The 26,049-nt window shown below is 41.9% G+C and overlaps 2 protein-coding genes across 4 annotated transcripts in view; one reads left to right on the top strand and one right to left on the bottom strand.

Moving 5' to 3' along the window:
* kdm4c (lysine (K)-specific demethylase 4C) overlaps nt 1-16,793 on the top strand; it is a 33,202-nt gene extending 16,409 nt beyond the window's left edge. For 2 of the 3 annotated variants that reach the window (XM_053416697.1, XM_053416704.1), the window contains exons 16-22: nt 290-345; nt 490-598; nt 10,417-10,611; nt 12,332-12,502; nt 13,832-13,951; nt 15,274-15,366; nt 16,079-16,793. In XM_053416697.1, coding sequence (XP_053272672.1) covers nt 290-345; nt 490-598; nt 10,417-10,611; nt 12,332-12,502; nt 13,832-13,951; nt 15,274-15,366; nt 16,079-16,249 — 915 coding nt within the window. In that variant the 3' untranslated portion in view covers nt 16,250-16,793. The remainder of the gene's footprint in view (nt 1-289; nt 346-489; nt 599-10,416; nt 10,612-12,331; nt 12,503-13,831; nt 13,952-15,273; nt 15,367-16,078) is intronic. The other variant, XM_053416712.1, reaches the window with a different exon arrangement.
* Nucleotides 16,794-23,108: 6,315 nt separating this feature from the next.
* Nucleotides 23,109-26,049, bottom strand: part of ptprdb (protein tyrosine phosphatase receptor type Db) — an 88,610-nt gene continuing 85,669 nt past the window's right edge. Inside the window, exon 40 of the mRNA XM_053419413.1 lies at nt 23,109-25,975. Coding sequence (XP_053275388.1) covers nt 25,907-25,975 — 69 coding nt within the window. The 3' untranslated portion in view covers nt 23,109-25,906. The remainder of the gene's footprint in view (nt 25,976-26,049) is intronic.

The following is a 26,049-nucleotide window of genomic DNA, read 5'->3' as shown; positions in this document are numbered from 1 at the left end:
CATATTAATCCAAGGCTATTGAAAAAACAATCACTGGTTAAACCTCATTGACTCCAAACTGTCTTTATCTTATGTCAAGAGATGTTACTGCTGCTAATATTTATCTGACTGAAGACCACATTTTTTGGTCTCACTCATTTTCTCACAAAGCAGATGTATCCGGTGCTATCTGCTGTTACTTTGTGGTATCGTCAATTCACTATTGCACGCATATCCTATGCAGTGGTTCACTTAAGCATGTGTAAGGATGTTACTGATATGGCTCTCTTGATTCTGTTTGCTTCCTCAGGAGTGCTGTCTCTGTAACCTCAGAGGTGGAGCCCTGAAGAAAACCCAAATCGACAAGTGAGACCAGCTTTTGTTCCGTGATTAGCTCTGCATACTTATCTCCGATCTCCAGAGCGCAGACAAATGAACTGTCTGTGAGTCTTAATCATTCTAATGTATTAATTTGTTTGTTTTTATGCGTGTTTGTGTGTGTGCATGCAGATGGGCCCATGTGATGTGTGCTCTAGCGCTGCCAGAGGCGAGGTTCAGCGATGAAGCCAGGAGATGTCCCATTGACACCAGTAGGATCCCTATGCAGCGATATAAACTGGTGAGGAGACACATAGACACACACACACACACACACACATATAGATGCAGCACTGGAATTCCCCAGGTCCTTGAGGACTGGCTCAGTCTAATTAATGAAGTGTTCACAGTTCTAATTAACAATGTGAGACGAACATGCCCGCAATCAAAGCTAGATAATTAACCACTGGTGGGCAGGAGAGGGGGTTTGAGCTTGCGAGCTTTCGTGTGTATAGCTGTTTGTCTGTACGTGTGCATGTATTGTGTGTGTGTGTGTGTGTGTGTGCGCGCATGTGTGTGTGTTTGCTTAATGAGAGAGCTGGAGTGTGTCTCAGCAGACCTGACATGTTTGCCTCTATAGTTAGCTTTATGCTGCAGGCACAGTGATAGCTCAGCAGAAAGCAAAGTGTTGGAGAGGTACATCCTCACACAAGAACGATGGAAAGCAGAGATAAATCCTGCCCTCAGTTCCCAGCTTATTTGATTGTTTCCCCACTGGGGGTTACATTTCAAGGGAAGCTTGAACCTCTTTGGTGTATCTTTAATTGATTCATGACATGATATACGACTCCATAAAAATGTAATATTCTATCTTTTTAAGATTAAATGCTATAATTAACAACTACATGAAGACATTTTATAAACATAAATGCTGAAGTTGATTGTCAAGATAATATTCATATAAACTCAGAGGTTAAGGTTCCAATCTTGAGCACCTTTCAATTATTTTCCACACATGAACTTTGGACAAGGTGCAGACTTTTATTTTCACATATGAAGAAGGTAGCAGGAGATTTTCCTTGAGAGAACAGTATAATCGGTGGAACATTTTGTCGAGACCAGCATCGGTTCTTATCACCAAAAGCTGTCGAATCTCATTTTCATTCCATGTTTTCTACATCATCTTCGACATCTTCTACATATTTGGCTTTTCTTCTTCATGCTGAGATATTTGTGTTCTTTTCCCCCCTCAGTTTAAAATGTTAGAAACGTCATCAACATTCCCACTGGCTTTGAATTCTTTTTTGGGATGGCATGAAAAACTCTGGATATTGTCCAGAGCTACTAACTCAGAAATATAATAATAATAATCACATACAGCCGCTCCATAATTTCAGGCCAAGATCTGAACTTCAGTGCATGTCTCAAAGCAGCTTGAGTGTAGCGAGTCGCTCTCTCTCTACACTCAAGCTGCTTATGATTTAAACCTTAGAACTAAGGCTGCAACTAACAATTATTTCCATTATGAACTAATCAGTCAGTTAATTTCCTGATTAGTAGGTTTGTTTATAACCTGTCAGATATACCTGACATTCTCTATATGTTAGAGTCCAAAGTTGACAAAGTTTTTGACCTATTGTCCAAAACCCCAAAGCATAAAGTTTACCGTTCTCAGAGCGCAGATACCTCCGCTTAAGCTAACGCTCTAACACGCCATGTTAAAGAAAGTAAAACAGATCTTGGATCTGCAAATTTATGTACATGAGCTCCCGACTTTGATTGGGTGCTACCTCGGGCCATATACCATACCCATGATAACCACGAGCTGCTGGTTGTTTTTCTGTTGATCTACACTTCGACAAATCCTTGCAGCTCTGGGAAACACTTGAAATGAAGCTCATTTAGATAATGAAAGCACAAACCACCAAGACAGTTTCTGTATCCAGGGGCCAAAAATCCGAACAAAGACGAAAATTGTAGTCCATACTGGAAAGGGTGGGGTGCTCATAAAAACAGTGTCATTTAATTCTAAATTGCTTTTTAATGAAGACTTTTCGGATACTTCCATCCATTAGCCGTTAAGTTCATTAAAGTGCCAGTTTTTCTTGACATAACTTTGTAGCAATGCAGAAACGAAAGTAGAATTTTTTTTTTTTTTTTTTTTTTTTTTTTTTTTTTATTATTATGCATAAGTATTAAAAATGTCCTCCCCCTTCAAGGGTTTTATCTGAACTGAAGATGTATCCATGACAGCAATCTGTTTATTCTCCCCACAAAATGACCCAGAGTCTCAAGTTTCTACTGAAGTGCTGACAGAAGTGCTTTTTGGATGGACTTTGCTTCAGCTGATGAGAAAACAGATGGGTTTCTTGTTTTTTATAAACAACCCCTTTTGATGCCCAATTTAAGGTTAAACATGAAACTGCACAGAATGTTCTAAGGGATAAACCCCTTCAAATATACTGCTTTAGAAAACTCCAATGGCACTGAGTAGAGTGTATTAATTTTGCCAACATTCCTTAAATTCAATTAAGCTGAAGCTAATTTCACATGCTCACATGCTCATAGATATCAGACACGTGAATATGTCTGATTTTTTTTCCATGAAGATCCATGACTTATTACCAGAGAAAACAGTAAAAAATGCCAAAAACAACCTTGAAGAAAGTGATACTCATCCGGATCTGCACCAAAACTTAATGGTTTATTCCCTGACGCATACTCTCACCAATTTCCGTGGCATCCGTCCATTAGTTCCTTCTCTTTACAATCAAACGACCTCCATGGCGGAGACCGCTTCTTATCTTCATTGTTATTCAAATGAACTGAAGACATTTTTAGATATCATTTTTCTCCTTGTCCACTTCATCATTTGTGTGTCCGCTGCGTGAGCCACGTGTTTCAAAGCTCACTTTGGACCCATTGCTCCTGCAGCAGCCCGTTACATTCATAATTTACTATCGCTCAACACACATGCACACAGGCGCACGCACGTACACATTCATTATTTACTATGGGAATGTTCTTAACGCATGGCTGAACACAGGCCCCCAAATACACCCAAGAGAAGGTAGAGACTTGGAGGGGGGGTGGTGTGTGGTTGGCCTCACTCGCACACAATCTCGGACCCTTTAAAGCTATGTTGACGTACGTTCAAATTTCAACTTTTATTTTACGGGTGCATATTGTTTTTCCAACAATAAATGTAGTTGAAAATAAACAAACACACTCGTATATCTCTTCCACATACACACACACACACACACACACACAGTTGGGCATGCCAGTCAGAATCTCGTCATTAGTTAGTTAGTTAGTGCCTGTAGCACCCCTGCTGGGGTATAGGCCGTCGACAAGGGACCTCCAGAGTTCACGGTCGCTGGCGTTCTTTTCTATCTGCGACCAGGTGCCTCCCAGTCTCTTTGTGTCTGCCTGAAGGTCCCGGCGCCAGGTGTTTTTAGGACGTCCTCTGCTTCTCTTTCCTTGAGGGTTCCAGGTCAGAGCCTGTCTGGTGGTGTTTGACTCTGGTTTGCGTAATGTGTGCCCGATCCATCTCCATCTTCTTCGTCCAATTTCGTCTGCTGCTGGGGGTTGTTTTGTTCTTGTCCACAGATCGTTGTTGCTGACCTTGTTTGGCCAGTAGATTTTCAGGATTCTTCTGAGACATTTGTTTATGAAGGTTTGCACTTTATTTATTGTGATCTTATTGATTCTCCATGTCTCTGCCCCATAGAGCAGGACGGATTTTACGTTGGAGTTAAAGATTCTGATTTTAGTCGTTTCCCGTATCTCTCTAGAGTTCCAGATGTTCTTGAGAAGTAGAAATGATGTCCTTGCCTTACCTATCCTAGCTTTTACATCTGCATCTGTACCACCCTGACTGCTGATGATACTCCCCAAGTAGGTGAAGGACTCTACCTCTTCTAACATGGTGTCACCAAGGGTGATCGGTTCCGTACTAGTTGTATTTATCCTTATGTTTTTAGTTTTTCCCTCATGGATGTTAAGTCCTACTTGTGAGGAAGTCTCTACGAGTGTATTGATTGTATTGATCTTGTCTTGCATCTGGTGGTAGCTATGTGACAGTAGTGCCAGGTCATCTGCGAAATCTAAGTCATCCAGTTGGGTCCATAATGTCCATCGGATTCCGTTCTTCCTTTGTTCTGTTGTTGTTCTCATGATCCAGTCAATGGCTAGTAAAAACAGGAATGGGGATAGAAGACAACCCTGTCTGACCCCAGTCTTGATCTGGAACTGTTCCGTGAGCTGTCCATCATGTATCACTCTACAGGTCATTCCAGAATAGCTGTTTTCAATGATGTTCACTAGCTTAGTGGGCACTCCATGGTGTCTCAATAACTTCCATGCGGTCTCTCTATGTACACTGTCGAATGCCTTCTCGTAGTCGACAAAGTTGACATAGAGTGGGGAGTTCCACTCTAGTGACTGCTCTATGATAATGCGAAGAGTGGCAATCTGGTCGACACAGGACCTATTCTTTCTAAATCCTGCTTGCTCGTCTCTCAGTTGGTGGTCAACTGCATCCTTCATTCTGTCCAGGATGACTCTATTTAGCACTTTGCCTGGCACAGAGAGTAGGGTGATCCCTCTATAGTTGTTGCAGTTTCCCAGGTCTCCTTTCTTTGGGAGCTTGTTAATAAGGCCCTCTTTCCAGTCAGATGGTATCTCTTCTTCTTCCCAGATCCTTTTGAAGAGTGGATGCAGCAGGCTCACCGTGATACCAACGTCTGCCTTTAGGGCTTCTGCCGGGATGTTATCTGGCCCAGTTGCTTTCCCACTCTTCAGCTGCTGTATCGCTTTCCTGATCTCCTCTCTGCTGGGTATGTCACAGCTGATGGGGAGGTCGGTCTGTGCTGGTGGGATATCTGGTGGGTTTACTGGTGGGGGTCTATTTAGCAGTTCCTCAAAGTGTTCTGCCCATCTGTGTAGTTGTCCGTCCTTTGTTTTAATGCTGTTTCCCTCTTTATCCCTGACCGGTCTTTGTGGCCTGCTGTATTTGCCCGACAGCTTTCTGGTGGTGTCATACAACTGTTTCATGTTTCCATTTCTTGCTGCTTCCTCTGCTTCTTCGGCTAGGTTGTCGATGTATTTCCGCTTGTCCGCCTTAATGCTCCTCTTAACCATTCTATTGATATTAGTATACTCTTCTTGTGCCTTTGCCTTGGATGCTCTTGTACGACTGTTTGTCACTAGTGCTTTCTTCTCTTTTCTTGTTTGGATTCTTTTTTGGGTTTCTGTAGATATCCACTCCTTTTGCTGGAATTTCCTGTAGCCAACCACTTCTTGGCATGTGGATATTAGTGCGTCTTTAATATGTTGCCACTGACTGTCGATGCTGTTTTCGTCTTCAAGTAGGTCCTGGAGAACGTCAAATTTGTTTGATAGTTTCAGTCTGAATTCCCCTTGTTTTTCTGCGTCCCTCAATAGGCTCACGTTGTATTTCTGTCTGTTAGCTGTTGTCTCCGTCTTGTTCTTCTTGAGCTTGAGTTTCAGTCTAGCAGTTAACAAATGATGGTCAGATGCTACATCTGCCCCCCTTTTAACTCTCACATCCTGTAGTGATCTTCTGAACTTCTTGCTTATGCAGATGTGATCTATTTGGTTCTCTGTTGTGTGGTCTGGTGATACCCATGTTGCTTTGTGTATCCTCTTATGTGGGAAGATGCTGCCTCCGATAACAAGCTTGTTCAGTGCGCAGATATCCATGAACTTCTCTCCGTTTTCGCTTGCTTCTCCAAGTCCATGTGTTCCCATCACCTCCTCATATCCGATGTTTACTTTTCCTACCTTTGCATTAAAGTCACCCATGAGGACGGTGGTATCTTTCTCTGGATATTTGTCCAGGATGTTCTGAAGCCTGTCGTAGAACTCCTCTTTTTCTTCTTCTTCACTGGGGTTCGTTGGTGCGTAGCATTGGATGACATTCATCTTTATCTTCTCCTTTGTTGTTCTGAACGATGCTGTGATGATCCTTGGTCCATGGGCCTCCCATTCTATCAGTGCTCTCTGTGCGGCTCTTGATAGCATGAGGGCTACCCCTTCTGTGTGTGGGGCATGGTCATCTTCATGGCCCGAGTAAATCAGCAGCTCTCCACTCATTAATCTTTTCTGGCCTGATTGTGTCCATCTTGCCTCACTGATGCCCATTAGTACAAGATTATAGTTTTTCATCTCTTGTGCTATTTGAAAGGTTTTCCCTGTTTGGTACATTGTTCTTACATTCCATGTTCCAATGGTAATGTTTTTCCTGGTTGAGAGAAGGATGGTCGGTCCTGTGGCTTCCAGGGGCTCCTGGCTTTCACCACACAACGTCATTTGTCTTCTAGCTGAAGAGCTACTCTCTCCCAGGGCCGTGTCCTCTCGTAGTTCTCTTGTCGACGTTTCTGTAACTGCAAGTGTTTTACAGGGTGGGGTTGTTGGCCCCACGCCCAACCCCCAACCTGGAGGACCAGGTGCTGCTTTTCGTCCGGCCTCTACTCTAAAACCTGCCCGGCATGGTTGCACCTACGGGGGGTATGAATACCCGCCGGTATAGCCTTTAGAGTCACGGAGGCACGCAAGCCTCCCCACCACGGCAAGGTAGCAGCCACGGGGGGATCATCGGTGCTCTGCTGTCCATAATGGAGTAGGTATGGGAAAAGGCTTTAAGAAATGTAGGCCAGGTTAGTCCCCAAGAAAAGCTCGGAGTGAAAGTCCCACAGTTCAGAAACTGAGAAGCTGCAGAATCGTCATTAATACGAAAAAAAAAAGGATATAGTTAAATGATTTTCATCACAGATTTTAAATTCTCTTCAAGATTGCCGTGTGAGAAGAAAAGAAGATTTCTCTCAACTCTCGGTACAAAAAGCTCCTGATCCTCAGCTGATATCTGACGACTAAGCTCATAATTGTAAAGGTGAAGCCGGCCCTGCTCTCTGGGTTTAATTGAGTTAATGATGGCTATAGGTTAATTAATTAGTTCAGCTATTGATTTTCTCCAAAGAAATGAATAAATTGGATGAGCTCAGAGGCTCACCTCACCTGATAAGGACACACAAGTTTTATACTTCCACAGCATCACCCACTTATCCACCTATCTAACGCTGTGCTACTCTTCCTGCCACCATGACCATGTCATATAATAGATTTGTATGTGTATGTCTATATAAATATATATATGTAATGGGAATTGAAACATCTTAATGCCATTTTTAATATTCCATATCTCTATACTCCCACATAAACACACCCAGTTCTTCTATGCAGATAATAGAATAATAAGCCAGTTTACGTGCCATCAATCCTTTCCATACCCTAGATTTCATATTTAAAACTAGATAATTCCCACTTGATTTCACCGACTGCTCTGCCACTTCCTCCAGGGACCTTTTCTTACATATAGATAGACTCATTATCCATCAACATGTATGGATATTTTCAGTATGGATTCCCAGGAATTGGATGATTTGGACGATAAATTAGACGAGAAGCCGCTTCACGAGAGAGAAGAACAGGACGGAAAAGGAAAGAGAAGCGGAGAAGAGAGCATAGACGGGTGTTTATTAGGAAATGGAGTGAGGCGGGAGGCATGCTGAGGGGGTGGAAGAGGAACGGGGAGCGAGCTGGGTTATAACAGAAGGATGTCGTCATTTTTTCCCCTTTAGTCGGACAGTGAAGGATTTGTGGGAGAGCTAGAGGGGGGGCGATGCCACAGTAGTGGAAATGGACTTGATGGGCTGTTTGGTGCAGAAAACCAAGATGGTCTTAAAGGTTTAGCTGTGTGTGTTTGTGCGTAGGATGTGTTTATGTGTGGCATCTGCAGTTGTGTACTGCTCACAGACCTTTCACAGAGTTTAAATAACCACAACATACACATAGCAGCACTGGTTTGTTATGGAAACCTCAGATGATGTCATCTGATTGGTCGTATTTGGGGGGGTCTTCTCGTTTTGTAGCTGCATAATAACGACTTTCTGTTTGACTATTCAACCGGGCTCTGACTCCATCCTCGTTTTATCCTCTGGTATCTATGCTGTGTTTACAGCACCGTATCCAACAACAGTGTGTCAAGCAGCTATCACAGATTTGATTAGTTGAAGCACATAATGGTTTTAAATAATGTTCGACGTTCATGCGTAAACCAAGCAGTGATTCCCTTTGCGGTCTTTTTTCTTTAATTTGCTGTCATTGCTCTTGAACCAATACCCAAGGTCTCTCAAGTGGAAAATACAGATTTTTAAATTCCTTTTTTTCCTGCTGCTCCAAAGGCTACACTATTGAAAATCTCAGGTATCCTTCAGTGTAATAGATTTCCCCCCTGATTGTTTGTTTGTTAGAGGGGGCCTTGAACTGACTTGATGAGTGTTGATATTTGTTAAACAAAGCTTTACTTTCTCAAACCCTCCGTCCTTCATGTAAGCAGCAAGGAAAAACTCAAGTGACATCCAATCTTTAAAGTAGAACGGCACCGTACCTCCCCCAAGGCCCGACAGTCCCCTTAAATTCAGTCAAGCTGCACCAAATTTCACACACTCATGAATATCAGTTTCCTAAATGTGCCTGATTTCTTTTTCGTCAAGATCCATGAATTATTCATTTGGAAAACAATGAAAATGTCCAGAAAAAAAATTCGACCGCAAAGTATCTTTTAATGTCAAAGAAAGTGGAACAAAATAACTAACCCTGGATCCACACCGACATCTAATGAGTTCATCCCTGACCCATACAGCAAACTTCTACCAAGCTTTGTGGTTATCTGTTTGGTTGTTTTTAAAATATCTTACACACACCCACACAACCAGGCTTATCTAGATAAGTCAGCCCAACCTTACCAATTGACACTGAGCATTTCAAGGAACTTTGTGGACTCCAGGCAAAAGGGGACCTGGTGGGCCCTACATCAAACAATTCAATCAATCTTATAAACAAAGTGCAAACTGTGCATACACATGTATAATAAGTAGTAAACCATCACACACACACACACACACACACACACACACACACACACATTTAGATGTTCTCGTTTTCAACCAAACCTCTACAATTGCTGAGCCTTTGGCAGAAGGTAAGGTGCATGGGGGCTTGTTAGAGGGTTTTCCGGTCATGGTGTCACTCCAGTGTTCTGTACATGGTCAATCATAGAATTTGTGGGGTTTCTCACAAAATGTGTTGTTGAGGACGAACACAATCAGCCGTGCTCTGGGGCGCCCCGCAGCTTTGGGCCCCCAGGTAATTGCCTGCCTCTCCTAACCTGCTGCAACACCCTTGTTTACTATTGAAACATTTCCCTCCAGGCTGACCTGGTCTTGCTCAGGCTAGTTTTAAGGTTTAACATTACCTCAGGTGAAACCAGGGCAAATGAAATAAAGCTTAAAAAAAAACACTCATCAATGGCTTTAGGAAATATCATGTTTTGCCTCTTATTGCATTTAACGGACAGAACTCTGTTTAACTCCGTTTAATGTCTGATCTCACAGAGGAGTTCAGTGGAATCAAGTTAATCTTCACTTGTGTCACTTCCAATCTACAGCATGATGCCATGCACCCCCCTAACTACAGTGATATTGTTTGTTTTAGTTTCAGATGATATGTTCAGTGTGTGTTTCTCTGGTGACGCACTCATCTCAGGATTGTCTCAATTTGTTTTCTTTATCTTTAATTGGAAAGAGCTGCACTTGATGTCTCAACTCGTGAACTAGCAGGTCTTGAATCAGACTTGACTTGCCTGTAATCTGATCACTCCAGCTATAAATTGTCTTAATGAAACCGATTAATCTTGCTTTGGTTTGTTTGGCTCATTCCAGACAGATTGTTTCTCTCTTCCACTTTCCCTGAGCTCCTCCATGAAACCCCTCTGTGGCTGCAGGTTGCAAAGAAATATAACAGTTTTTAGCCTTTAATTTGGATCACCAGAATACTTTTCTTTAAAATGTCAAATTTGTGTTATGCATGCCATTTCTTTAACTTGGTTTTCCTACAAATACACTTACTTAAATGTCTATATTATTAGTATGTAGTATTAAGGATTACTCTCAACTCTTGTGTAACCTCCGTGACTTCAGATATTAATGATCAGCGCTTGGTATTGACGGTTTGCTCTCGTCTCTCTGTTTCCAGAAATGCATCTATTGTCGTAAACGCTGTGCGGGGAAGCGACAGGCAGGGGCTTGTATCCAGTGCTCGTGTGGCCGATGTCCCACCTCCTTTCACGTAACCTGTGCTCACGCCGCCGGTGTCACCATGGAGCCTGATGATTGGCCGTATGTTGTGTCAATCACCTGCCATAGACACCAGTCCCGGAGCGCATCAGCTGTAAGTTATAGGTTTTTCCTACAGCTGTTATTATCAAATCTGTGCTCAGTAAGAATGCACACGGCAACGTGTTGGTGTGTCATTCGTCTTATACTAGATTTATAGGTGATAATATTGAAGAAAATGAACCCTCTGCCTCTTCTTTTATTGCTACCATGTTGAATAATATACCTGCTCGTAACATGTACATGCATGGTGCAACAAGCTGTGCTAAATTTAAACTTAATAAATAAATATATAAATAACAGGTGCCTAATGGGGCTGAACACCAAGAAGAGAAAAAGGTGCAGTCATGATTTAGTAAATTAAAATTCCAATATTGTTGGAGCTTAGCGAGAACAGATTTTCTATTATACCATTGTTTTATTCATTATTTTTATTTTACTGTGAGAACAATCTGAAATAACAATTTAGAATGCTTTATTTGCCTAAGTTCACTCAAAACATTTTCTCACTTAACCTTCAGATAAGTTTCAGTTTTAATGTGTAGTAGTAGTAAATAGTAAAGTCTGTGGCTTATCCTGAGTAACAAGGACAGTGCTTCTATTAGGCAGCAAGTCAACAGGCAGCTCTTTAAGTTAATGTATTAGAAGTAAGGACCAAATTGTGCTGTCTTGATGACTGGGTCAGAGTAACTCCAACTACCCATGATGTAGTTTTTATTACCAATCAAAAGTCCTCCAATGAAGGATAACCGGTGAGCAGGCAACAGGATTATCGGGATCCAAAGCTCATTTGGCATCTGGCACATGTGGTCACATGCCCACAGAAGAGCTACTGTCATTCAAATAAACCTGAAAGCTGCCTATGATGCTGAGCTCTCAGAAAACAGTGCACCACAGCTTGCTCCATACTGGGCTGCACAGCCACAGACTGGTTGCAGTGCCCATGCTGATCCCAGTCCACCCCCGAACTGGTCCCCGGAGCAAATGGAACAAGCTGGCCTCGTCAAATGATTCCTGTTCTCTTGGCCCATTGTGTGTTCAATGTTTACAGTAGCAGCAGGATGCACTCTTGGAGGAAAGCAACACTGCTCTGGGCAATGTTTTGCCGTGGAAATCTTGGGTCCTTTGACACGCAGCCCCTTACTTAACGTGGCTGTTTTTCCCTGGCAACAGTCTTCCCTGATGTTGTTGGCCTCTTTCAACAGAATATTGCGCTCTGCCACAAGCAAGTAAACTCATTCAGGAATGGTTTTGGGAACATAACAAAAAGTTCATGGTGTTGATTTCGCAGCGCCATTCTCCAGATCTGAATCTGATCAAGTATCTATGGGATGTGCTGTAACAGTTGGTCTTCTGATCTCTACAAACATATTCTGGATGTAAATCTGCATAATCTGGAGACAAGGGACACGATTTCTGTTGACGGAACAGATTTCTGTTTCGTGTTTGCCCACTCAGTTCTGAGCAGGCTTTGGTTGCCTGCAGGTAAACAGTCAATGTGGAGAGAGAAAAGAGGTGAAATACATTGACTGAGAGGCATCGGCTGTCATCTTTTTAATTTATCTGCATTCATATGAAGATAACCGATCAGGCACAAGGTGGATCTACACGATATGAGGCATGAGGTCTTAAACATGTGGCTGATTGGCTCATATGCTTTAGGTGCCAGGCAATTTCTAACGATGATGCAGCAGCACAGAGGAGTCCAGTTCGACATGTCACTCTTAATTGTCACACATGAGTCTAATTCCATCTCCCTGCTCTCTCTGTAACAGAAGCAGCGAGCGTGCCAGTCCTCCATCTCACTGGGTCAGACGGTGATCTCCAAACACAAGAACCTGCGCTACTACAGCTCCAAGGTCACACAGATCACCTCCCAGGTGTTCTACGAGGTCATGTTCGACGACGGCTCCTTCTCCAACGATACCTACCCCGAGGATATAGTGGTGAGAATACGTTTAATTACACACACAGGTTCACCTCCCAGTTGCATGAGGTCATATCAGATAAGACATTTCTAAAGGAGCTTCTTTATTTTTGAGATTTTCTTATGGTTCTCAAAGGGTCATTGCATGAGGGATTAGTTATTACCATTATTTTAACATCATTTAAGTTGTGCAGCAGCAAAGCCTCATTGTCATTGAATTGTCATTGAGTTGTCATGAAAGCAGCAAATAATTCCTAACAGGACTTTGCTGGAGGAGTTGAAATTCAGTAATGACCGAGTCTCACTTGGCGGGCTTGACACTGTTAAAGATTAGTAGCCGCGACAAACGCATCAGCACGCGCGAGTGTGTGTTACTGAGTATTATTGAGGAAACTCCACCAATTTACATCCAGTCCTGATTCTCCACAGTAGTTGACCCCATTTCCTTCAGATGTTCAGCATCTCTTTCTTACTTTAAAACTCATAAATAAAACAATTAAACGAATTATACGCCAAATAATGAAGTCTGACTATATCATTTAGTTTAACTGGGCTTAATGTTTATGACAATTTTATATCCTAAATACTGAAAAAAGACGTCATGTTGAAGAGAAGAAAAAAAATGAGATTTTGTGAGTTAGGTCATAACGCTACGAGAATTTTTTTGGTAAAATTATGAGAGAGAACTCACAATAGAACAAGAATAAGTCATAATATTACGGGAAAAATTCAGAGTATTACAATAATAAAGTCGTTTTATGAGAAGAACATACAAAACTTTTCAAGGAAATAAGAGGCAAGGTGAACCTTCGAGATCCAAAATCTTGACGCAATCTCATTGTGAAACTATGAAACCTGAATAATGCTTTGATATAACCAGAGATGGGAAACTCAACCGCTACCAAACAGTCCTTATCTGTAGACAGGCGACTGACTGATCTGCTGATGTTCCCTCTGTAACAGGACACAAAGCTCATATTTGTGACTTTTCTAGTACATTGTTTTTCTTACAGCAAAGTGTAGGATACCTTTTTAAATGCCTACCGTTTGTTTATTGTTTCTTGGAAAATCTTTTAGTCAGACTGAGCATTTGGATTGTTCAGAGTTTTTCTGTGTTTGTGAAGTAAGTTGTCTGCTGCTCTTATCAAAGCTCCCTGTCGTGTTTACCAGCGGGATAGACAGGCTGTCTGAATCCAGTTTAGCAGTAATCCTAAAACTGAAGAGAGCTCTTTTCAACTACAAACCACCCACCGTGAATTATGTTCTCGTTCTCCTCTCTTCCTGCAGACATTCTGACAGACACTCTGCCACTTTACACAACCAATCCTCCTTCTTTCTGCCTTTTCAGAGCAGAGACTGTGTGAACCTGGGGCCTCCTGAAGTGGGAGAAGCTGTTCAAGTGAAGTGGCCTGATGGGCTCTTCTATGGCGCCAAATACCTGGGATCCAACGTCTCCTACATGTACCAGGTACACAGGCACGCACTCAGGCAGCCATGACAGCGGGTTATGTGTGAGAGGAGGAGATGACGGACACGACACAGTGGTGCAGATTCAATCTCTTCCCCCTGTAAGTGCTGAATAAAGTTGCGAGCTCGGATGTAGGTCAAAGCAAAAAACTGGTTGAACTCCCTCGGCGTCGGAGTCGTCGTGACTCGGCTGACGTTCTGAAGGTCCACGTGTGCAGAGCGGTGAAGGGAGAGAGAAAAGAAGACACTTGAGACAGACTGAGGGAGGTGCTGAAGTCACGGCGGCAAAACAAGAGGAGATGGAAGATGATGGGAGGATGAAAAGACTAATAAAGGAGGCAGAAGTCTATTCAGAGAGCGTGAAGGCAGATGGGGGGGGGGGGGGGAAGAAAGAGATGCAGAGAGCGAGAGGAGGATGAGAAGGTGGTGACAATCTGCATTATTCAAACTCACTGAAATATTCACTAAGCAAAGAGTCATGCAGCTTCCACTTAAAGCTTCATACAGTTGAGCTGGGCGTCAACCATTAGTTATGCACAAATGCATTCGTGACGCACACGAACCGAGAATAAGTTGGGTCCGATTTTATTGAAAAAAGGCTGAATGAGAACTTTGAATTGTCGTGGTGTTTGGAGGTTTAGTTTTACCTTCAGATCGACCTTACACCCAAAACTTTGAATTTCTCGAGCTTGTAACGTTTGTGTGAGACATGAGGTTCACAAAAATGCTTGTGTTTGATCGACCTGAGACGATTTTCCTCTTTTACATATTCCCGAAAAAGTTATCATTAACTAACATTATTATGGAACTAGTTATCTTACTTTCCATAATGAAGGTAGTATGAAAACAAAACATTGGAAACGCTGTGTAAACATTTCCAATGTTAATGCACCAACTCTGCTCAAATTCATGTTAAACTTAAATCCAAAAGAACATTGTTATCACCGGCGTATCCTTTACCTATTTTCCATTCTAGCGTCCTCTTAGGAGATTATTAGTTGTACGTGAAAATAGATTAATTTCTCTTTTAAACTGAAAAACAAGCTTTTCTCAGGCCATAGGAGAGACTGCAGGTGTCGTTCTAGGCTTCATGCAGCCCCAACAAACTCCATCAACACTCGGCCTGGGAGGAGAAACCCCGGAGCAGGAAAACATTGTCATGACTGTTGCTGAGCTTATTACTAAAAGAGAAAGAGAATCTACCTGAAACTATAGAATTAGACATAAATTCCCCTTCATTTAAAGTCTGAATGGGTGAAGTCAAATTGAAGAGCATTGATTTCAGCTGACTGTGAAGTGCTGAATATTTTGCTGTTGTCTCAGGTGGAGTTTGAGGACGGATCTCAGGTGCTGGCAAAGAGAGAAGACGTCTACACTGTAGACGAAGACCTGCCTAAAAAGGTGAAACGTAGACTTGTAAGTATTAGACTTAATGCGCAACACACAAAACTCCATAAGACTGCATTTTTGTGTCAAAATTGCATAAACTCTGCTACACAACTTACATTTTAAAAGTGAATTTGGGAAACTCTGCTTTAGTCAAAAAACTAAAACATTTGAGTCATGATTGGCTGAAATAGAGATGTTTGTAAACAATGACAACCACTTGCTGATTGGGTCTTTTCGGTCTCGACAAATCCTTTTGCTGATTTGTTGGGCTTATATCACATGACCCCCTTCAGGAAGAAAACAACCAGCATTTGGCCTCGGCAGCCAGTGTAGAACTCAACATTGATAATCATCTACTGTTGTGTTGCTGACCCTGTTGTGTAAATTCTCTGTTTTCCAACACTACCACAGCTTGCATGTGTACTTAAAAGGTCCAGTGTTTGTAAGATTTAGATAAAAGAATCTTTTATATTAAATACTTTATATTAACATCTGGAGCAGGTCCTCTCTACCGATGCTGCCATGTTTTTTTTACAGTAGCCCAGACTGGACAAACTAAACACCTTTTGCGTTTTTATGACAACTGAAGGCTACACAATTCTTGTGTGGACAGAGATTGTTTTAGTTTGAAAATCTATGGACGCAGCCTTCAAAAGAATGGAAGTTAAAAATGTTCTATGCCACCTAAGATGTTTTCGTCTTTACTCATAGTTGCTCTCTGTTGTCTCCCTCTCAACAGTCCACGGCCTCAAGTATGCGATTCCAGGACGCTTTCTTCACCACTCAGGAGGAGAGGAAACGCCAGCGGACGCCCAACTCCCGCTTCCAGAAAGACTTTGTGGCTCTGCCGGGTCTTCGCACGACTTCCAGAAGCACATGGGAGCAGCAGCGCACCCACAAAGGGAAATGAAGTCCTAGACGAGGATCAAGCGAGTGCACTGAATCGGCAGTGGATGTATAGGCGAGGATGGTTGTGAGTGTATGTGCGAGTATGCTTGTGTGTTTTTTGGATCTTTTGACTTCTGTGAATAGATGAGATGGCACAGCGGTTGTGAGCGGCCGATCTGGGTTAGATGGACGTTAAATTGTATAATATACACAAGTGGTTGCAAAGGGGGGGGGGTTGACGGACTGTAGGCGGTTTCTGATTGGACAGCTGGGCTCCTGTGAAATGGGCTAACTGAGTACTTTGTTGCCTCGGTTACTCAGTGCTTTCACATCTTGTCAGGGAAAATAAATGTGACTCAACAATTGTCACATCACCCTTTTTTTGAAATAACAAAACCTTTTTTCTTTGTACATGAAAAATTCAAAAAGTGAGATTTTTCTAAATGGCTTGCCTAAGGTAGCTTTTTAGGGGTCTGTTATTTCAAGCATTGATTTTGAATATTTATGCACTTTGCTTGTAGTATTTTCCTAATGTCTTAATGTTTTACCCCCCCCCCCCCCCCCCCCCCCCCCCCGCCCGCATGTTAAACATTGTCTCTAAACTGCTTCTGTTCTGCCGGGACGAGTCCAATCACATAACAATGGCTTCCTCTCTGCATGTGTGTTTTTCTAATTCACACAGGCAAATGCAGAGTGTGTAATTTGACAGTGAAAATAAGTTATTACAGTATAGATAACAAACAAAAAGATGAATTGACGCCATGTCGATCACAGGCTGAGGTAAAAGACAGGAAGCCATGCCTGTGTGTTGGAGTTTGTGCTCTACTAATGTGAAATGCTACTGTTGCTCTGTTGAATGAAACACATTGTGAATAATTTAAATTTGTATTTATTTTTGGGCTTGCTATAGTTAAACTATTGCCAACTGCTGTAAGGAAAAGAATAAATTACATTTGTTTTTTTTATGAAATTGTCTAATTAAGTAAATTTCATTTTGTTGACCGCATGCATCCGCCAAATTTCTGAGCCCAAATTTATATATTGTGGGTTAGCTGTTTTTTTATATAGATATATATAATACAAAAAGATGATTTTTGTGACTTCTGAACAACAAAATAACAGTAATTGCAACATTTGATGATATTAACGAAAGAGAGATTGATTGAAAAATGTTAATGTCAAACACCTTAAAGGTTTTTTTTATACAGAAAAATGCAATACACTGATTTGCATGTATATTTCTTCATTCACAGAACTTATGCACAAAACAAGATATATAAATATATCGTTGCATTTATTGTTTGGCTATTAAATCTAATTTTAATAAGCATACTTTTATCTGTTGGATAAACATTTATATTTTTAAGGGTTCTACTGTATATAGATGAACGCATTGGCTATTTGGCGAGGGCAGGTTTAATTAAATGTCAATAGATCATCAAACTCCACGTTTGACTTACAGGGGAAAAGAACCAGATGCTTTAAAGTAAGAGGTGAAGTCGGTTTAATGAGTGTCTCTCTCTGAACTGAGTGACCAGCCCGGTCTGCCTCGTGCTACACGATGTGGAGCCCAGTGTTCCCAGCAGATTCGTCTCTGAGCGGATCCTGAGGAGCGAAGCAGAACAGAAGAAGGTGTCGTGTAGGAGGCATCGAAAAGCTTTGTACTCCCTTGGAAACCACGTGTCAGCCCGAAAAGTTGGATCCTCATTGCTCTTTGTGAAACCAAAGGAAAAAAAACAAGAAGGAAATTCATGTGCAATGAGAGCCAGAAAAAAAAAAAAAGATTTTTATTTTTACCAACTCTGTGTTGAGGCTGCAGTCACGCTACCTCTGCAGTTCTCTCTGTTCATTTAGCGGCTAACATCTAAAAGTTGACAAAAAACATCTTTCAGAGTTCAGAAAAACTCCCAGTTGTACGTGGGAGGTCTGTTCCAGCACTCGGACGGTGTGAATAGAAAATGAATTAAATAGAAATGAAGACATTGGATGTTGAATTGTTTCTTAAGTGCATCTGGACTGAGTCGTGCACCCCCGACCACTGCAGTTATACCTATTTAGGACAATTATTCATGCGTCAGGCAATTACCATCATTAGTTAAGAGAGGAGAGCTTCATGGTTGTTAACCTCTGCCCAGTAGGTTGTGTTTTCAACCCTGACGGTTTTTGTCTGTCGCCAAAACTACTGAACCGATTTTATTGGAACTCGGTGGAAAGTTTGGGCCGAGAAAGATTTGTTTTTTCAATTTCTTTAGCTTTCTGAGACTAAGACTGAGAGTTGGTGCGTATTACTACTCCGCTCTGTCGACCTCTTGTCTCACTACCTCTGTCCTGAGGTGACTTTCCTGTAAGTGCAGTAAAGGATCAGCACCAACCCCACGGCTCAGCCTCACAAACAGACTTTGCGGTTTAGAGCTAAAAGTCAAATCAGGTGCATAAGGACGTGTGGTTCTTGACTCTTGTACAGTGCCTTGCATAAGTATTCACCCCCTTTGGACTTTTCTACATTTTGTCATGGTATAACCACAGATTAAAATTTATTTCATCGTGAGTTTATGTAATGGACCAACACAAAATAGTGCATCATTTGGAAGTGGGGGGAAATATTACATGGATTTCACAATTATTTACAAATAAAAATCTGAAAAGTGTTGAGTGCATATGTATTCACCCCCTTTACTGTGAAACCCCTAACAAAGATCTGGTGCGACCAATTGCATTCACAAGTCACATTTGCAAGTCACATAATTAGTAAATAGGGTCCACCTGTCTGCAATTTAATCTCAGTATAAATACACCTGTTCTGTGACGGACTCAGAGTTTGTTGGAGATCATTACTGAACAAACAGCATCATGAAGACCAAGGAGCTCACCAAACAGGTCAGGGATAAAGTTGTGGAGAAATATGAAGCAGGGTTAGGTTATAAAAAATTATCCAGAGCTTTGAACATCTCTCTGAGCACCATAAAATCCATCATAAGAAAATGGAAAGAATATGGCACAACCGCAAACCTACCAAGAGGAGGCCGTCCACCCAAACTGAAGAGTCGGACAAGGAGAAAATGAATCAGAGAAGCAACCAGGAGGCCCATGGTTACTCTGGAGGAGTTGCAGAGATCCACAGCTGAGGTGGGAGAATCTGTCCACAGGACAACTATTAGTCGTCTACTCCACAAATCTGGCCTTTATGGAAGAGTGGCAAGAAGAAAGCCATTGTTGAAAGGGATCCATAAAAAATCCCGTTTGGAGTTTGCCAGAAGCCATGTGGGAGACACAGCAAACATGTGGAAGAAGGTGCTCTGGTCAGATGAGACCAAAATTGAACTTTTTGGCCTCAATGCAAAACGCTATGTGTGGCGAAAACCCAACACTGCCCATCACCCTGAGCACACCATCCCAACAGTGAAACATGGTGGTGGTAGCATCATGCTGTGGGGATGCTTCTCTTCAGCAGGTACAGGGAAACTGGTCAGAATAGAGGGAAAGATGGATGGAGCCAAATACAGGGAAATCCTTGAAGAAAATCTGATGCAGTCTGCAAAAGACTTGAGACTGGGGCGGAGGTTCATCTTCCAGCAGGACAATGACCCTAAACATACAGCCAGAGCTACAAAGGAATTGTTTGGATTAAAGAATGTCAATGTCTTAAAATGGCCCAGTCAAAGCCCAGACCTCAATCCAATAGAGAATCTATGGCAAGACTTGAAGATTGCGGTTCACAGACGGTCTCCATCCAATCTGACTGAGCTTCATCTTTTTTGCCAAGAAGAATGGACAAACCTTTCCATCTCTAGATGTGCAAAGCTGGTAGAGACATACCCCAAAAGACTTGCAGCTGTAATTGCAGTGAAAGGGGGTTCTACCAAGTATTGACACAGGGGGGTGAATACTTATGCACCCAACAGATGTCAACTTTTTTGTTCTCATTATTGTTTGTGTCACAATAAAATTTATTTTGCACCTCCAAAGTACTATGCATGTTTTGTTGATCAAACGGGAAAAAGTTTATTTAAGTCTATTTGAATTCCAGTTAGTAACAGTACATAATGGGAAAAAGTCCAAGGGGGGTGAATACTTATGCAAGGCACTGTAAGCACGAGTCCTTTGCGTTGACTTCTGGGTAAATATATATATTTTTTAACTAACTGTTGTCACACCACCCCCCCCCCCCCCCCCCCCCAATGATTCGAGGCTTGATATATTAAAGTTATTGGTATTCTAGGTTTAAAAAAAGTTAAAAACCTCAATACTGCTTTGTCTCTGATAGGCTCATGTCTGGCTCTTAAGGTTCAGTGTGTAAGACTTAGGTGAAAGGGATTTATTGGCAGGAATTGAAGATCAAATAATCCTAGAACTGTTTTCACTATTGTGTTTGTAAGACTCATTGTTTTATTTACCCTACAATGGGTCCTTTATATTTAAATACTTTATATTTACATCTCGAGCGGCTCCTCTCTACGGAGGCCGCCATGTTTTTTACAGTAGTTCAAACTGGACAAACTAAACAGATTTTGAGTTTTCATGACGACTGAAGTCCACCACAGGTTCTCTTTCATGTGTGGAAGGGGAGGGTGAGGTGAGGTGTATCCAGCTGCAACATGAAACTTCACCACTAGATGTCACTAAATTCCACACACTGAACCTTTAAAGGGATCGACTTCACATGCTGATGCTTTAATAAAACATTTTGCACCAGAAAGTCAAAAGGTCTCTCGAGGGCCAAAGGATTCTTTCGGAGCATCGCATCAGAGAGGACATCTTGAATTCCTGAAAACTGAGAGAACAAGGCGACTCAGGGCAAATGATCCGGAGCGTCAGAGGCTGCAGAGAGAAGACGGCTGATCACAGGTGTTCCGCCTGAAGCTCAGGAGCAGAGCAGCCTCTCGACAACATGGTACAGACACTGGGAAATAATTGACTCTGCCTGAACTGTGAGTTTGCTCCTTCCTTCCTGTCGGTCGCAGCTCTCCTCTCACTGTAGTCATGTGAACCTGCCCCCCCCCCCCCCCATTATGGATTTAACAAGAATAAAGTTTGTGAGACTGGAAAGCTGATCAGACATAAAAAAAACTAAGAAGCTGTGTGAAAAATAATAAGAATAAAATCCGAGAAATGTCTTTATTTTAGCATTTTACCACTATAGTGGGGGAGAAGAATGTGATGTATGACCCTAGAGTCCCATTAAAAGAAAGGTTGTCTATCTATAGAGCAGGTTTTTTTACGATGTGTCGGGCTCGGCTGTCAGAAGTGACTCAACTTCTCTCAGTGGGAGCTGCTGTGGAATAATGTGGACTGAAGATCCCTGAGCTGCGGCTCATCTGGGCCCAGAAAGGTTTATAGAAGCAGAGATTAGCACGTGATGGCTAAGGCTGAAACTCGTGTTATCTTATAAAGGAAGAGTTTTTAAGTGGTTGTATGAAAACAAAAATACTTGAGTTTTCTCCACCAAGGAGGTGGAGATGTCTTTGTCTATGTTTGATTGTTAATCAGCAGCGTTAAGCAACAGAGTCCTGGACTGATTATCATGTAACTCGATGGAAGGATGCAGATTAAATTTTCAACATTTCCCTTACTGTCTCAGAGAAAACTTTTATAACAAGTAAAAAACAACAAATGAGGATAATTTAATTCTTATTTTCTGTTTCATGAACAAGAATATTTTAAACCGTTTCTGGTATTTGATGTTTGTTATATTCTTTCAATACATGAATCCAACAGTGCTGATTCAGTGCAAATCTTTATTTAGTTTTTTTTTTTTTCTTTTTACATAAAACATTCAAAGTGCCTCTATTTAGCTATAGTGTCAATTCAAAATTCAATACTTCTGACATTTAAATGTGTTTTGTTTCTGGATTTGAGTTGCTTTTCTAATCGCTGCTCGGTTTGATCATTGTTCCAATCTTTTGGTCGCAGAAGCAGCTGAAAGGTGAATAATAAGCTGCCTAAGCTGGAAGTCTAAAATCAGACAGATCAATTGAAACAGCTGAAGGTTTGAATGTCTTAACAGTTCAAATGGAAATAGGTCTCAGTTGTGTTTGTGTGTGTGTGTGTGTGGTTGTTTCAGTGTACACCACACAGACCAGAGAAGGTTAAAGACTAAATGTCCTACGACTCTACTGTATGTAAAGCCAGCTGCAGAGTGAATATAGAGATGGACTACAGGACTACTCTGTGGACACTTTGCCAAAGGCTTACATGTTTCACTCTAAGTAGATACAATACAATCCTGCTCCATGTAGGAGACGCAGTAGGTTTGAGTCCGAGCCGCAGACCCGGCAAATACACAGATCGACAGCAGCAGCGATTATTTCACTTGAGTTTATTTGTAACAAATGAAACTTGTGTCGACAAAGAACAGAAATCCATACAGACCTGTTTTCCGGCTTTCACGCGCTCCGAGAACCAATGTAAGAAAATAAAAAGCACTTGTTGACTCGGAGCAAGAAAACAAAACAAAAAAACAAAACAAAAGTTTACATTTACAGACCAATTTGGAGGTAACTGATCCAAGTAACACACCATATTTTTCATTTTTATACAATTTATAGACTCCAGTTTTATCCATCTACATGATACATTGGGGGTAAAATAGAAACACTTTGTGTGAGACTTGTCAATAAATCCACGACATGATGTATTGCCACACTGCTGTGCCATAAAACTGTGACTTCAGGTGCATCCTTGTATTATATCACTCTCTATTATATCTGATAATATTTAATTCACTCTCATAATCATTTCTTTATTTTATATTTATTAATGCATATATTTAACAATCTTAATTACTCTCTGTGTTCTGTGTTATATACATATACACAACCATGTGAGCATTACAGGGTCCGTCTTGACTCGAGTTCAAGTTAAACTCCTTTTGGTGTGGATTGGTGGGGCGGGTTGGGGGGGGGGCTATTAGAGATAATAGGATAACGAGTATTAGTGCATAGTACAAAGAGAGAAAGTGCAAGTCTTCCCGTAACAGGTGCGACCAAAGGGGGGCATCTCAAAAGTGGTACCATGCATACAGAAAAAAGAAAACAGACAAAAGGGTTTACTCTCAGTGGGTGGGACACCGTTGACGATCCCTTATACTGTTAAGCATTAATGGAGATACAAAAAAAAAAACAGAGTAAAATAAATGGTGATGTAGATGTTGTCGGAGATGTAGTACCTGAATGTCTCTCAGCCTCTTGTCGTTAAAAAATGGAAAATAAATATATTTAACTGAAGACATCGTAAGAAACAGAACACAGACGAGACGTTTTGACTGATCCCAGGTGAGGCGTGTCAGCTCGGGTTACAATGTTTTTTGCCGTTTACTTCAATTTGATATTTGCCACGGCTATTTAAGCTTTATTTCAATTTCTAAGTTAGCTGAGTCAGCGCTCGGCACCGAAGTTTCATGGCAGACGGTCTCCATGAAAGATATGTTCACAAGAGTCCCAGGTGGAGAAGATGGAAAGCTGTCAACTTTATTATCCGTCCAAAATGATCCATCCACCCTATTTTGAAATTATATATTTTTTTGCCCATCGTTGATTTTGATTCAAGATGGATTCCTTGATACGACGATGCAGCTGCTGGGTTCAGAGTTAATGATCCCAACTATCCAGCCGACACGGAGCCTCCCCGTACAAAATGTCACTACCCCCCCAAAAAAACCCAGCACAAGATACTTTTCACATACCGTTAACGTAACCAAATCATAACACGGACATTCAGTTCACAAGCATACGCACATAAGATACACAAAAAAAACAACCTTTAAAGAAACTTTATCAAAATAGGCGTGTAATATAAGGCACTAGAAATCTAAAATCAAGACTACGTATTAGATGCTGTTTGAAGTAAGAGTTTGATCATTCATTGGTTGCCTGGACACACAGGAGGATGACGTCGTCTACTGGAGTTGTGGCTGCGGGACACGAGATCTACTTCCTACAGAGGTCAGAGGTCGTTCTCCCTCGGGGGGGGGGGACGCGTACAAATGGTGGTGGGAGCCTCACGGAGCCTAACATCCTCGTGTCTGGAAAAACGTTGCACCATCATCGTAATGGCATATATAACTTGCTGTTAGTGACTCCACACAAAAATATATATATATATAATACATCTACTTATTGCACACTGAATCAGACAGAGAAAAGTCATACGTGAGCATTCCGGTGAGAAAAGTTTTTTTTTTCGATGACCCCCCCCCCACGTCCCACCCTCCTCTACATCCTTTCCTCACGTCCTGTTTGAAAAAATCTTTGTGAAGCTTATTTGGACACATAAATATTTTTTTTTATATATATATTTTGCGTTCTGTGCATACTCTCCATACAGGTGTTCTATCGGCCTTTCTCTTGGCGGTGGTTGTTCGTCAGCACTCGGCAGCAGCAGGGTTAATACTGTGTCTCTGAGGGGCCGCCCCTGGGAGCTCAAAACAAACAAACAAACAACAAAGAAAAACGGTCGGCCATTCTCGGGCGTCTGACGTCGTAGAGCACGCGGAGACGAGGCTGAGAGTCCCGCGTGTGCCTGTGAACATACGTGTCCTTTTTAACAAAGAGAGCGTGGGTGGAGAATACAGGAGAGTGACACTCAGTGGTGGTGTGTAGTCGTGGTGCTGTGAACATTTTCCACACGAGATTTGATTGTACACTTGAAAAACAGTTTGTATCACGTTTTTTAAAAAGAAAACAAGACGCTTCAGCTCATTGGCTCACACACAACTTTGCCTTTGTATGGCCAGTGGGGACAAAGTTAAACATCCGTAAAAACAAAAGAAACAGAACGTGCCATAAGGAATACCCCGTTTTTTTTTTTTTTTTTTAAACAAGATAATCACATATTCATATTTTTTCTAAAAAACTAAATGAATGTTTTACTTTGTGGTATGATGCATTTTTTATTTCTCTCAAATTTCCCCATATCTTAAACCGTGACGCGTAAGGTTGAACTGGTGTCTTTTCCATTACTACATGATAGAAACATCTTGTTCATTCACAGGAAATGAGTCCGTTTCCAAAATAAAACAGAAATAAAAAAAAAAACACTTCTTTGTGTCTTTTTTGTTTGGATGTGTGTTCTTGGTCTTTTTTAATACTGTGTGCTCTGTGTTTTCAGTTTCCTGTTGGCAATTCTCTGGTGCTCAAAAGTCCCAGTTCGTTCAGTCCACGAGGCGTCCATCGAACATGGCGTCTTGGTCTCCTTCATGACAGTCCCCACGATAGAAAAATCAAAAACATTTGCTGTGGCAGCTAAATACCGTAGCTGGGTCCTGTTTTCAAGTTGGTGATGCTACACTGGTGGTGGATGAGGTGCAGAGTTCCACACCCCTGACAATGTAAAGCGATCTGGGTGCTCACAACAGCACAGAAATGAATTCAAAAAATCTAGATCGGATCAAGTGTTCTGATTGGACCAGTGGTTGAAGTTGCGTCTTCAGACTGACCGATGGGCGTGTTGGGGCTGAGGGGTGGAAGGGAACCCCCTTGTCAAGCGGGTTGCTATGGCTCAGTTAGAGGTGCTGTTTCTGGGTACGGGACAAGCCGACGGCCCCCCCCCCCCCCTTCACTCTGCATGTGGTGGCGGAATCTTCAAAGAAACATCGCAGCCTAATGCATTAATTCAGGCTGCGCGTGACCTAAGAAAAGTGCACTAGGTGGGATGTGGCATGAGAGAGAGAGAGCCACTGGGTTTATGTTGCATAGTGGTCGAAGCTTCCCAGGTACTCCAGACTGGCCCGGTAGCAGAACTGGTACTGGTCCTGGAAGGGAGGCAGAACAGGTGGGTGAGAGGCAAAGACTGGAGCAGAGGGAGGCTACGACTAAGAGAGAGAAG

Source organism: Pleuronectes platessa, chromosome 3 (assembly GCF_947347685.1).
Source record: "Pleuronectes platessa chromosome 3, fPlePla1.1, whole genome shotgun sequence".
Lineage (NCBI taxonomy): Eukaryota > Metazoa > Chordata > Actinopteri > Pleuronectiformes > Pleuronectidae > Pleuronectes > Pleuronectes platessa.
The sequence above is the reverse complement of the archived record's forward strand: the minus strand, read 5'-3'. Positions and strand labels throughout refer to the sequence as shown.